The 14,711-nt window shown below is 32.7% G+C and overlaps 1 protein-coding gene across 2 annotated transcripts; it reads left to right on the forward strand.

The window, feature by feature from the left end:
* The first annotated feature begins 6,373 nt into the window (after window positions 1-6,373).
* On the forward strand, window positions 6,374-11,171 carry LOC146954194 (uncharacterized). Of its 2 annotated transcripts, XM_085715113.1 has the most exons (5): window positions 6,374-6,713; window positions 8,706-9,497; window positions 10,154-10,342; window positions 10,438-10,557; window positions 10,778-11,171. In XM_085715113.1, exons 1-5 carry the CDS (start codon window positions 6,663-6,665, stop codon window positions 10,883-10,885), a joined length of 1,260 nt encoding a protein of 419 aa, XP_085571239.1. In that variant the 5' UTR covers window positions 6,374-6,662; the 3' UTR covers window positions 10,886-11,171. The 2 variants fall into 2 exon arrangements, with proteins under 2 accessions (XP_085571239.1, XP_085571231.1); XM_085715105.1 differs by lacking the exon at window positions 6,374-6,713 and having other exon boundaries at window positions 8,639-9,497.
* The last annotated feature ends 3,540 nt before the right edge of the window (window positions 11,172-14,711 follow it).

The following is a 14,711-nucleotide window of genomic DNA, read 5'->3' on the forward strand; positions in this document are numbered from 1 at the left end:
CATACAAATATCCAACAATTTTAATTTTTGTTTTTTTACGATCAAATTGTTATGTTTTTTTAGTTATTCAAATGTTTATATTTTTAATGGTTTGTTGTTTGTTTATATTTTTTGTATTTCAGTTTCGAAAGGAGCGTTGGCTGAACCCTTCCTCGCACGGGAGGAAGATTAGGCATGACCAGCTGAGTGTCCCGAATATTGGTGTAGATTTGTTCTGGCAGCGGGTGAATGCATTCGGTCTTGCCCCCTCCTTAAAACTGGGTATTCTACCATCAACTCTGGCCTCATCACAGCTTTGTCAGAGAGGACCGTCACACTCGATGATTTGGCGTGTCTTCTACCCATCCCCATCCAAGGGAGGCTCACGCACTACGACGACTGCACCTACGAGTTTGGTATTCAACTGATACAGTCTGAGCTGGGTTTGACGGAGGAGGAAGCTAAGGAGGAGACGAGCACACATTGGGGTGGGAATATTAGCATCACTAACCTGAAGAAGTTGTATGGTAGACTCCTTCATAGGTGCAATTAACTAGAGGATCGACTGATGAGGAGGAGGCGGAGGAGCTCTGAAAGACTAGGGAGTATTGCATCAAGGCATTTTTGTTGTTCTTGGTTGGAGTAACCATATTTGCCAACAAGACCAACAAAAATGTTAATAAGATATGGCTGATGGGGATGCGGGATTTATACAGGATGCACACATGGTTCTGGGGCAGGATGACACTTGCTTATCTCTACACCCATCTTTCAGAGGCTACAAACCCTACGACTAGCTCCATTGCGGGATACATGTTGAAGGTGAGTAAAACACACAAGAAAGGGGGTTGAATTGTGTGAGTCTTTTCTTCGATTTCTTCTTCTAAGTGTTAACAACAAATCTGGACAGAATCTGCAGTTGCAGATTCTGACTCAGAGTCTGAATGCAGCGAAAATAAATAACATGCATATTAAAGATAAAGAGTTAGAGAGAGAGAGAAAATACACAAAGTGATTTATACTGGTTCCTCCTACAAAATAGGAGTAGTCCAGTCCCCTTGCGCTTCCAAGGAATTTCACTATAATCAATCTTGATTAAAATTTGCTCAAGGAAACACCAAGAGTCTTCTCAATGCTCAAGCACACAACAAGAGACTTTTATGCTCTAGGACTCTACCTAAAGACTTATTTTGCTCAAGTACCCCTGCAAGAGACTTCCCTTACTTAAGCACAACTATTTAAGACTTTACCCTGCTCAATCACAACTGGTTGAGACTTCCTAGGGGCTCAATGTTTCACCAAGAGACTTGTATGCTCAAGCACGCAAGTGAGAGGCTTTCTAAAATGTTTGCCCCAACTGTAAACAAGTTAATTTGTTCTTACACTCTTTTTAACTAGTGAGTGTAAACTAAACAAATGAACATACTCACTCCTTAGAATTTCTAAGATATAAACTTGAAAATAATCCTAAGTGTTTTGCGCTATTTGGTTTGACAGAGTTTTGGCATAGAAAAATAGCATAGTCTTGTTGATTCATCGTCAGGTCTTCAATTCCTTTTATAGGCAGTGATTTGAGAGACGTTAGAGAAGAGTGCCAGCGCAAATAGAGTTGTTGAGAAGCTTCAATCACAAACGTTGACCCTTTTGTCTGATATGGATAATCCCGTTGGAAAGTACTTTGAATCTCCTTTGCTTAAAGGGGAATTATCCGTTGCTTTATTCGTTCCTGATGTCCTTTACACGTAGACGAAAGAAGACAAAATAGCTGCTCTACTAGATGCAATGATAGAGACAACTCACATAATAAGACAAAAGATTAAATGGATTTTAGGTCCCTTAGAACGACGTAGCCTAGTTAGCTTATGTGTTTTTATGTCCTTCACAAAATCTGTGGATGTCACTCCCCAGCTTCTTTGAGACTCTCATATACTAGGATGTTGACTTCTGGTTGACCTTTCAGTAGATCTTCATCCATAGTCTTCTAAGTTTCTCAATCTCTTTATGATGCTCTTTATATGGTCCTTCTTCATGATAAGAGTTCCTGCACACCTGAACATATGTTAGTAATCCAATTGTTCTTTAATACTTTTTTTATCATCAAAACCCAAGAGAGCTTGTCTGAACCATTCTTGTTCTAACACATGTCTCTACTTAAGGTAGTAATTTTTTCTTTTCTATAGCATATTATAAATGTGTTGATATTTGTTTGTATATACTTGTGTTAATATGGTTGTTTGTTTGTTTGTGTTTGTAGGCATGGGTATTGGAGCACTTCGAGAAGCTGTATTGTGTGTGTGTGTGTGTGTGTGTGTGTGATATCCACTTTTTAGTTATAACTTTGCTAAAAGACACCTTCATCAAAATTAGTTGGTGTCTTTTAACAAATGTCAATAGGATAACTTGCTAAAAGACACCTTCATAAAAGGTGTCTTCTAGCAAAACCCATATATATATATATATATATATATATATATATATATATATATATATATATATATAATGTTGTGAATTCGTGCTTAAATCTCACACCGATAAACTTAGATGTGTGAAGCAAAAGAGAAGTAGTAATCAATAAGCAAAGTAGTCTCAACCAACTACAACAATAACAAACCTAGATCTTACATAGAAACCAAGTGGAAAACACAAAATCACAAGAAAAATGTAAACAAAGAACAGAAACAAACACATTTAGAATTGTTTACCTAGTTCGGTCTGAATTGACCTACTCTGGGGGAAAGACATATCACTCCACTTTGCTATCAATGAGTTATTTACAAAGAGATACAAAAGGGTTACAAGAAACTAGCTTCAACATGGTCTTCAAAAACAAACCTACTTTCTACCCATGTCCTAATCTCTTCTAATGAACAAGAGATTCATTGATTTTTCACTCACCAAGGTGTTTCCCAACCCATGAGTCTCACCCAAATACACTGAACTCTTAGCCAATATGTTCCATAAAAGTTCTCTCCTTTGATTACATGAGATTGCCCAAAAAATGATGAATTAAACCCTTTTATAGAGTTCTGAACCAGGCAAAATCGTGCCCTAATTTGCCTAGACCGTGCCTCGTTGAAACTAGTACTTAGTACAATACTACAACCTGATCCAAATTTAGACTTAGATATTGTCATGATCTACAAAATCGTGTCACGATTTTATCCTTCGAGAACCTCAACAATTTTTGAGCCAATTTTATTCCAATTTTATTTATAATTTTGTGATTCTTTACCCAGTTAAATAATTGAACTTCTATACCCATATATAAAGGAGTACTAAATAATTTTGTCCTTCTTTTAACATATAGATTTGATTTTCAATTGTTTGTCATTTTTTTCAACCAAAGAGAAAAAAAAAACACATGAACAAACATGTTCGCACCTGTTAGCTTGCCCATATTCACAGTAATCAATACCTATATTTAAAATTTTGGTAAAAAAAAAATACCTATATTTAAAATGAATATCATATTTTGGTTTATACTTTTTCTTTCCATTTTACCGTTCATTTATATTTGAATTTAGTCATACTTATAAATTTGAATCAAATCAAGTTTAATAAACGTAAAGTTTAAATTTAAACCAAATACAATCAATCTTAACAAATTAAATTTCACTTAATCCTAATTTTTTTGATAGGCCAAGAGCAAAATGACATCAAAAAGAATAGTGTCATACTCTTATTTGTTATCAATTGCTCATATATATTATTAAAAAAAAAGGGAAAATTACATAAAACTTGGGGGACATAAAACATGACCTAGTCAACAACCCTAACAGGCAAAATCAAAACAATAAAAATATAATGAAAAATAAAAAAGATCCACAAAGTGGATCCAACCCTAAACAATTCTAACAATTAAGCGCGGGTTGAGCAAAGTGACTTAATCCTAATTCAAATTCGAATTAAAAATATAATAGTTAAAATAAAAATAATAATATCAAGCGATAGAATAACATCAACAACTTCATGTTAACGGAGACCTACTATAATTTTTAGGGTTGAACATGAGCCGGGTTGAGCCAATTTTTGTCAAAACCAGAAACCAAATCATGCAGAGAATCCCAATTTGGTTCTAATTTAAAAACCACCCATAATAGCATTGAGCTGGGTTGGGTTGAGTAAAACTGTTAATTTTTTGAACCGGGTTGGGTTTGATTTTGATTTATCCACATTATTTTTTTATTTTATTTTTTAAAAAATTTATTTGATTGTAATTATGTAAACGATGAGTCATTGTATTCATAAAAAAAATGTCAAATTAACCTTTTTTTTTATCCCTAAAACATGGGGTAACTTTTTTTCAATACTATTTTGGTATCAAATATATAAACTTACTAAAAATAAGAGTACAAAAATCATAAAATTTATCATCAAATATGTACAACTAACTTTACAAACATAAAAAACCAAAGTGCAAGGCCTAAAATTGTATAAAGTGCTTGCAAACATCAGAATAACCAAAGCGGAAGACCCTAAATTAAATTAAGTTATTGCTCACAAAATAACAAGGCTAAATGCATCATTAGAAGTAAGAGCTCATCAAGAGCCAAACTCCAATTACAAAATTTAATTGGTTTTAGTTTGAAAATGGATAGATTTGGTAATTGGATTGACTTTTACTAGGTTCTTTGTATATTTTGATTTACCCGTATTTGTTAACTAGTTTTGCAATTTTGCAAACCACTAGTTAAGGATGGCAATGGGTAGGGTATGAATAGGGTACTATAGTACCCGTCCCTGGGTTTGGAAAAATCCACGTATTCGGACTAATACCCGTGTGGAAGAGCAACTTTCGTACTCATGTCCATTCCCTTTGGATAGCTAAATACCCCTGCCCATACTTGTTACCCGTATTTCTACTAAAAAAATTGATCAATTACAAAATTATCATATCATATTAACACAATTTAAAAAGTTTTCAAATATAATAACTTAGTTATGAAATATTTTTATCAAGCCCATGTACCCATGCTCGTACCCTGTTACCCGACCATTACTTTTCATCTAGATTTGTTACCTAAATATTATTATCAACCATGCACGAGTTCATATTATGTTATAAATAAATATTTTCATTAAAAATGTATCATACTTTATATTGTAATTTTTAAAACTGGTGTATATATAATATAAATAAAAAGATATAAATAAATATTATGCGGGTATTAGGCGGGGTGGACATTAAAGTGTTCATGCCCATTTATTTTTGTGGGTATTTACCCACACTCGTGCCCATACCCATTGTGCGGGTTTGTTACCCTACCCGTCGTGAATATTTTTTACAGGTACCAATTGAGCATGAGTCCAATTATCATCCTAACCATTAGCTAGTAGTCATTTATCCAACTAAAACCATCAAATTGGATCAATATGGGTCGGTTTTCCTGGTTTTATCCAACCCATTTACACCTCTTATAGTTTGTATTCGAGATATGTGACAGACACATAATTGTCCGTATACACATTATTATTATTAGAGTAAATTACACTCCCCTCCCCTCAAAGATGTTTGAATTACACTCCCCTCCCCTTTTATGTTAAAAATACACTCCCCTCCCCTCTTATTCAAAATATATTAGAAATTTTTTCACTTCCCTCCCCTAAGAGAAGCTTGAATTACATTTCCCTCTCTCCTTATGTTAAAACCTACACTTTACTCCCTCAATATTTATTTTTTATTTCTAATAATCTGGAAAAATAATAATAATCTAACACGCTTCCAAAAAAATAGTATTGCGGGTCTATTGTAATATAATAAAAAATTGAATACATATTTTTCGCTATTTTTTATTCACAATTTCATTAACATGTAGTTTTAAACCCTATTATAAAATATGAAACAACCCAAAATAAAATTAAAATATGTGAAAAATTACTAAAGACAATAAAACATGGTTATTTAAAAGTTAATTTTATACTCTAAATTATCAAATCAATAGTAAAATATTTAAATTTAATTATCATTGACATTTAAATTATAAAGAAATGAATTAATTTTTCTTAAATGATGGTTCAAAATTAATATATATCATATAAATATTTATTTATGTTAAAATAGATTAAAGTGTAGTGCATATTTAATTATTAAGGGAGAAGGTTGTAATTCAAGCATCTTATAAGGGAGTGGAGTATAAATTTTATTTTTCAAGGGAGGTAAGTGTATATTTTAACATAAGAGGGGAGGGGAGTGTAATTCAAGCATCTCTGAGGGGAGATGAGTGTAATTTACTCTTATTATTATTATTATTATTATTATTATTATTATTATTATTATTATTGTTATTGTTATTGAAGAAAGGCAAAAGGAGTGAATGAATGGGCCACCGGAAGTGTCGCCTTGACACCCCATTTCCATGTCTATATATGCACATAACTAATTTTCTCTGTTTTTGACACCCTCATACTCTCCATCATCTTAGCTAACTACTCTCTTAACTTCTCTCTCTCTTCCCCCCTTAAACCATTTCACATTAATTCTCTCCTTCTATATATCCTTACATATTCCTCACTTTCTCTCCTTCCTTCCCTTTTTTATTTATCATGCATATTCTTTTAAGTAGCCAAATTCTAGCTTAGGAACACTTGTGTGAAACATTTCACCAATTCAAGCATATTAAATTAATTTATTTGTACATATACCTAATTCATTGCCTCCAATCCATTCAAGAAGATTCATCACCATGTTGCAAGATGTTATCCACCCTCCATCACATGATGATCAACTATCCATTGTAATTGCCTCAACCTTGTTAATTATATATTTTATCTCAATAATCTTACATTTAATGTTGTTATTATGCATGCATGCGTTGGAATGGAACTATATGTTATCTTTAATTTTGTCATGCATGTATGCACCTTCTCAACAGTTAATTTGTTTGAAAAGAGGGTTGTTTTTCCTTAGGGTTACTCTTAAATTTTGGTAGCCAAAGTAGTTGGTTATTTATGTCTTCTTGCAATTTATTCTCTTTACATGCATTAGAATCATGCATGAATCATGAATATAGTTTTCTTATGATTCTTACATGTTTCATGTTAATTAATTTAATTTGTCTCTCAATCAATAGTTTGAATATTTGTTACACCTAGTTATAAGTATTAATTACTATTATTTATAGCAAAACAAGAAGCCATATACATACATATACCCTCACAATTTATTGGACTATTATGTCTTCTTTCCTCTATTTATATGGTTGGCAAGCATAATATTTTCTTTGACTGGAAACAAATAAGAAGGAATCAAAGTCTCCGTGAGAGTAAGGCTTTGTTCTTTCAAATACTTATCCTATTCAAGACAATGCCCCTACCATCAAAATGTCATTTTCTAAGGGCAAATTAGTAAAATGGTGTAACATTTCCTTGATAGTCATTTTAGACATAGCTTTCAGTTCCTGTGGAATATATATCTCTTTGGAGCTTCATTTGTAAGCTTTCTTAATTTTGATATTCTTTATTCAGTTAGATGGGAAGAAAGAGCTAAATAATGTAATGACGAAAAAAGTTCATATAGGCATAGCATTATGAAAGTGTTCCTTTAAGTGGCTTTTCATTCCCATTGAAGGACAAATTTCCATTTAATGAAAAGAAAAATGACATATAGCATGAGGTTCTTTCTTTGTTTTTACTTTGTTGTGTTTTGATGTTATTAACATTAGGTAATTTGGTTCCAACGACACATGAAGCATAGATGCAATTGCACATTTCTTTTTCACAATAAATAACTTGAAATAGAAATCACTTTTTGAAGAATTTCTTATATGTCTATTACCAATTATGGACAATGACTGACTAGACTATGCAACCAACTAGTTATATGTAGAATGCCCCAATAAGGCTTTGCATATTGCTTTGTTTTGTTTTCTTCTTGACAATGAAGGAGTAGTATTGTGTGAAAGCTATGTAACATTGACAGCTAGGATGAAAGTGTGTCTCGTGTCCGATACGTGTTAGTGTTCGATACTACTGAAAAAATTGCATTTTCGGACGGAACATATTACGTCCTAAGTTACATTAAATTTTAAAACATATTTATGTTAAACTCGGGATGGAATAATTATTTTTTTGAAATACCTATACAAAATTTGATTCGTCCGAATATTTGAGAAATATTTCATACAAAACAATAATAGTCATCCAAAATATTAAGATAGATTGCAGATAGGAAGTAGTATTTTGCATAATTTAAATATTTTAGCAAGTTCTTTCGTAAATCCATCAAAAAGATTGAGATCGATTTTAGATGTAGTAAATAACTATTTTATCACGACATCGACACATGTTATATTCAATTACTTCCATTTTCTTAAATTATTCTCGATGTTTACGTATCAGTCTTGTGTTCGATGTTTGAGCCGGTAGTTCATATTGAGAAAGATAGATACAAAGATAATTATGTTAATTGGCTTGTTTTTCACTTATGAATACCTACTAATTGATGAAGACATTTACAAGCCAAAGTTTCAATTTGATATTAGAGAATATTATTAGCTTTTGAAATTTGAACTTCTATTATGTTCCAAGTGATCAGATCAGACTCATGTCTATCAACAAAAAGGGGAATTGGAATTAGATTCAGTTTTCAAACTCCATAATGAATAGAGAATCACGTATCTACCTTATGTTTTTATATACAAGTCTTTCTTTGTTACATCCTAAACCTTATGTGTTCAATAGTTTTTAGTAACATGTTGCTTACATTGTTTTTATGTCACACACTGCAGGATGAAATTTCAAGTCCAATTAGTGCACAAATTTTTGAACTTTGTGACCCTAATTTTTTCCAAGACTCTCTACAACAAAATTCTGATGTTACTTCTAGCTCAAATTGTTGTCATGAAGAAAACAACAACAATTCTTCATATACCTTAAACAACATATCTCAAGCTTTAGATTTAGACAATAACATCAATAGCAGCAATAACAATAGCAATAGCAATAGTACTGCAACAACTACTAGCACAACAAGCCCTACCACAAACAATGTTAACAACATCAACACAACAAATACCAATAATAATAACAACCTTTCCATTATCTTTGATTCACAAGAAGATATTGACAATGACATTTCAGCTTCTATAGATTTCACATCATCACAATCTTTTCTCGTTCCGCCGCTTCTTCCGATAACAACTCATCAAGAACAACAATTTGATTTCTCTTTAACACAACCTCATCATCTTTCTGGTTTGAAAGGGCTACCACAATATCAAACTGATCCTATATCTTCGGCAGCACCGCTTATGAGTGCTTCACTCCCTTCTGTATTTGAAGATGATTGCATATCTTCGATTCCTTCTTATTCTCCTTCTTGTTCTTATCTTAGTAATGGCTTAGGTGTGTATCATGGAAATCTTGGTACTGCTTTATCTGCTGATAGTTCTAGCTTATTTGGTGGAGGGATTCTATTAGGTTCTGAAATGCAGACACAAGATTTGGATTATCAAGGTGAAAATGGTGGAATTTATTGTACAGATTCTGTTCAACAGGTTTTTAACCCTCAAGATTTTCAGGTATGATCAATAATACTCAAACTATATTACCTTGTTAAATTTTCCTTGATTTCTTATTATAGAAGATATTATGGAAGCTTTTGAAATTGCATTTAAGCCACCTACATACAAAGTAAAAATTGAAAATGTTTTCATTGTAAGTGTGAAATGAAATTGTTAAAAGATTAGAAGAGGCTATATCAGAAGTGTACTTTTGGTTAAAGCTCATGGTACAAAAATATCTTAAGCTGCATAGATATTATATAATATAAGTTCTTTTATAAAGTCAGCTGCATTAAAAAATACTTTTGATTTGGCCTAGTAGAAAGGAATAACCACTTTAAGTTGATAATAAAAAAGAAAAGATAATATAGACAGAAGCATCATTAGAAAAGACCATCTTTATGATTGGTTCAATGTGTATATCTCTTTCTACAGTCTATAATAAAAGTAGTATTTTATTACTATAAAGCACAAACACTTACACGAACGCAAAACATAACACTGATGTTGAAACACAAATATCAGTAATAATTTAAGAAAATAAAAATGATTAAATGTAACCACATATGTTGATGTTAGACATTGATACATGTTGGACATCAGACACGTCATCGATTTGAAGTATCGGTGCTACATGTTATAATTGATCTTTATAATTGTATTTTCTTTTATAGGCACTTGGTACTGAGAATCACAAACTAGTATCTGGTGCTGGAAGTTGTTCTGCCACTTTGGCACCAGAAATTTCACACTTGGAGGACTCTTCTTTGAAAGTTGGAAAACTTTCTGTTGAGCAAAGGAAAGAGAAGATTCATAGATATATGAAGAAAAGAAATGAAAGAAATTTCAGCAAGAAAATCAAGGTACTATATGATACATAGATTTCAATACATTCATCTATCAAAATTCATTTATATTTTCAAAATTCAGCTAATGATGCAAAAAAATACATATGCAGTATGCTTGTCGAAAAACTTTAGCCGATAGCCGACCGCGAGTTAGAGGAAGGTTTGCAAAGAATGATGATTTTGGAGAGAATCATAGGCCAGGTAGTAGCAACCATGAAGATGAAGATGAAGTAAGATTCCCTAGCCAAATTTATTTAACAAAACGATATTAATAATCATTTTACAATTGTTCTCGAGGAGACTTGAACTTTAGCCCTAGACTCTGAAATGTTCAACTTACTTTAGTCAATAAAAAAAATTCCACATCACTTTCAGTATTTTTTTTTTCCTTTTCAATTATTTGATGGTATAATTCTTTAATCTAAGATTCCTTTCATTTTGTACTTGCAGATAGCTGTTAAAGAAGAAGATGATATGGTTGATTCCTCAGATATCTTTGCACATATCAGTGGACTTAACTCCTTCAAATGCAACTATTCCATCCACTCATTGATTTGAATTAATGAATTAATTAATATATAGTTTGACTAGTATATGTATATGTATATCTATAATATAAATAATATATATTTAGCTTGTGTAGATTTTTGTAGGGCCCTTTACCATCTTCAGGGCTTGATGGCATAAGGATATTGAATAATTGGGGTCCAAAATATTATATATCAATAAGTGAGTTAGGAACACACAGGAACTAGAAAATGTATACATTTTTGCAGATATTGTCTTTTTCTATGTTGTAACTATTGTATTTACCACATGAAAAAAATTCGGCTGCCCCACAAAACTTGTATTATTTGGTTCTGTTTTGAATGTCATGTTATGATTTTCTTTCTTATTTTTTTCCTAAAAAAACAGAGGGAAACATAATATTTTTTTCTAATATAATTAATGAACCGTACCATGCATGACTTTTTTTACAAAAAAAAAAAAAAAAATTCTGATTTGGGTTAATTTACATTGCATTAGTATGCCATGGATCTGACTTGGGTGTTCATGATTTGGATCAAGGTTTGAATGCATAAATACTCATAAAGTGTATTGCAATTTTTTTTTAAGAAGCTAAATTAGTCCACTTAAATTGACATTGGAGAGAATCGAACTTAAAACCTTGAGGAGGAGCATACTCCCAGGTCTCAACTAATACCACCAGGACAACCCAAGTGAGTTCAGTGTATTGCAATTATTACCATTGGCCATTGTTTGGATGGTGTATAATTTTTTTCCTCAAGTGTAAATAAATATGGAAGGTATGTATTCTTCAATATTCAAGGGATATATTTTCACAAAGGCTCAAATAGAGACATTCTATTGAGAAGTATCCATGTACAATTTTGATAATTTCTTATCTCATCCTTCGACCTTTTTACGTACTCTATTTGGATTATAAAATCTGGAAAAAAAAATGGTATGTTTTGGAGGGTGTTTTAACGTGTTTTAAAGGATGGTTTTATGCTTTTTGAATTATATAGTCTGAAATTCATTGGACGTGCAAGAAATCAATAGAGTTGAAAAAAAAACAATCAATCATTTTTTCTTCAATTTGTTGGCCTAACATGTTTCTCGTGGGGCCCACTCTATTTGGTTTTGGATATGGTTCCATACCTAATTTTTTGAAAATTGGTTTTTTGACGTCAAGTTTTGTTTAAAAACACATGGAAAATACCATTTTGCCTTCAACTGCAGTTGACTACCGTTTGTTAAGCGAGTTGTAGTTAACTACCGTTGAGCAAGCTGCAGTTGGCTTAGCTGCGCCTAAGTGCAGTTCCTGCTGAGTATCAATTGTGATTTTGCGTGTTTCAGTCGAAAAAACAAAATAAATTGAGGCTTAGTCAGAATGCTACAGAACTTTGCAGATCCTCTATATGTATTTTTTATAGAGGTGTCTGCAAAGTTCCGTAGCATACCGACTAAATCTCGATTTATTTTGATTTTTTGACTGTAACGAACAAATTTGCAATTTTTTCCCAAGTGCGCGTCTGGAAAAGTGGTCTAGATGTTGATATTTTTCATGAATTTTTGCACGCATGTTTAGGACATAAAAAACATTTCCCACAAAAAATTTGAATTTTCCGACAAGGGGGGGATTAAATATTACTTATTAATGCACCTAAAACTCAAGAAACCAAAACATCAAAACTTCGACCTATAAATCGAATTTTGAGTTGTATTTTTGCAGAAACCTCTATAAAAATAAATATAGAGAATCTGGAAAAAAATCTGTAGAATTCTAACTAAGCTTTGATTTATTTTGATTTTTCGACAACACGCAAAATCGCAACTTTTTCCCAAGTGCGCGTCTAGAAAAGTGATCCAGATGTTGAATTTTTTCACGATTTTTTGCACTCATGTTTAGTATATAAAAACAACATCTCCCACTAAAAATTAGAATTTTCCAACAAGGGTCAGATTAAATGTGAATTTTTAATAGGCCAAAAACCCAAGGAACCAAAACATTAAAACATTGACCTAAAAATCGAATTTTGAGCTGGTTTTTTGCAGACATCTGATGAGTCATAGATAGTATTAATTATTGCCTTATTTAGTTTAGTTTTATTTTAGATTTGATTTAGTTTTATTGCATTTTATTTTATATTAGAATATTTTACTTCAAATTATGTTTTATTTTATTTTAGGAATAAATATATGGTGGAAGGTGTCTTGGAGCAAAAGAAAGAGGACTGGAGCAAATACAGCACAAGAATACGAAGATACGGGACAAAAATATGTTCCCACCAAGTCAGAAGCTTGGCACGGCCAGTGCCAACATGTGGCACGGCCGTGCCACCTCCAGGAGTCTCTTTTGCTGCTTTTTCTTCAAGGCCAAGTTACCCTGTTGCAGCTTTACTGTTTTACCCTTTTAGTTGCTTAGTTTCTAAGTCGATTGTAAAGCTATAAATAGAGTAGCTCTCCACCATGAACAATCATCTTTACCTTTGTTTATTTCAATTGCTATTTTAATAAAAGTCTTTATTTTCCTTTTACTTTCTTTGCAATTTATTTTACCGTATTTCTCTCTTCTTCCTCCATGTCTACGATGAACATGAGTGAGTAGACTTCTTAGTCTTAGGATTATTGGGGAGTCTAATGACTCAATCCTAAACAAAACATGTCTAAACCCTAATTTCCATGTAACCCTAATTTCTAATCTAGATTCACCGTCTTAACGTGGATTAACAATTATCAAACTGTGGAAGCGAAAGCGGAGGGTTTGATAATCGTTAATCCATCATCCCAAACATCAATTCATAAAGCGAGAGCGGAGCTTTGATGTTGGAACAAGTGAATCTAGACAATAGTTGCAAAACAGTGAAATAGTCTTTGCAACTATTGAGACAAAGAGTAGTTTCAATCCTCTATGCATCTTCTAGTAATCATGTCAGTGAAATAGGCTTGGTTGCTAGAAGTAAACTCTCACCGGACTTTCATCGGAAAGGTGAGGGGATAAGGGAAACCGGTCTTTAGAAATTAGTGTGTAAACCATGAAATTAGAAGTTTAGGTTTTGTCAAGTGAAGGATTAGTTATTAAGATGAACCAATGATCCTAAGACCCTTTTATTATTATTGTTTTTACCTTCAGCAATCAAACCCTTTCTAACCAACTTTCTCTCCTCTAATCATTCATTGAAAGTTAATTAAATTGACCAACTCCCTAGCGGAACGATACTCTACTTACTACTATTACTTCGATAGGCCGTGCGCTTGCGGTTTGGCTCTATCAAGTTTTTGGCGCCGTTGCCGGGGAGTTAACTAATTTAATTAGCTTTTTCTTAGTGATTAGAATTCTCTCTTCTTCTTTCTCTTTTCTCTTTTTTTTTTTTTTAACTTTTTATTTTTCTGTCATTATTAACTTCTTGGGTTCTCAATTTTTTTTATGCGAAAAACCAGAAATCGAGTTGTAATAATCAACGAGATCGAAAGGTATTTGCATAGACGAAAGAGAGACGCACAAAATAACACCGCCATGGCCAATCGCACTCTCAAAGAGTATGCAACGCCGTCTACGGCTGAGCCACAAGCTGTTATCGTGTACCCAACGGTTGAGGATGACAACTTTGAAATCAAGCCTGCCCTACTTAACTTGGTGCAGCAAAACCAATTCTCGGGATCCCCCACTGAGGATCCCAATCTTCACATCTCTGTTTTCCTACGAATTAGTGGAACCATGAAGGAGAACCAAGAAGCCGTAAGACTTCATCTCTTTCCCTTTTCCTTAAGGGATAGAGCTAGCGCTTGGTTCCATTCCCTCGAAGTCGGTTCCATTACTTCATGGGATCAGATGAGGCAAGCATTCCTTGCCCGTTTCTTTCCACCATCTAAAACCGCT

The sequence above is a fragment of the Medicago sativa genome, chromosome 1 (genome assembly GCF_051527215.1).
Source record: "Medicago sativa cultivar Bolivia chromosome 1, Bolivia_mono, whole genome shotgun sequence".
In the NCBI taxonomy this organism is placed as follows: domain Eukaryota; kingdom Viridiplantae; phylum Streptophyta; class Magnoliopsida; order Fabales; family Fabaceae; genus Medicago; species Medicago sativa.

What these genes read in the sequence shown, in the direction of transcription:
- LOC146954194 (XM_085715105.1), top strand. Translation starts at nt 8,646, where the DNA reads ATGTGTTCAATAGTTTTTAGTAACATGTTGCTTACATTGTTTTTATGT. An exon ending in ATTTCAGCAAGAAAATCAAG is followed by an intron (nt 10,343 to 10,437) that starts GTACTATATGAT and finishes ATACATATGCAG; the next exon opens with TATGCTTGTCGAAAAACTTT. An exon ending in ACCATGAAGATGAAGATGAA is followed by an intron (nt 10,558 to 10,777) that starts GTAAGATTCCCT and finishes TTGTACTTGCAG; the next exon opens with ATAGCTGTTAAAGAAGAAGA.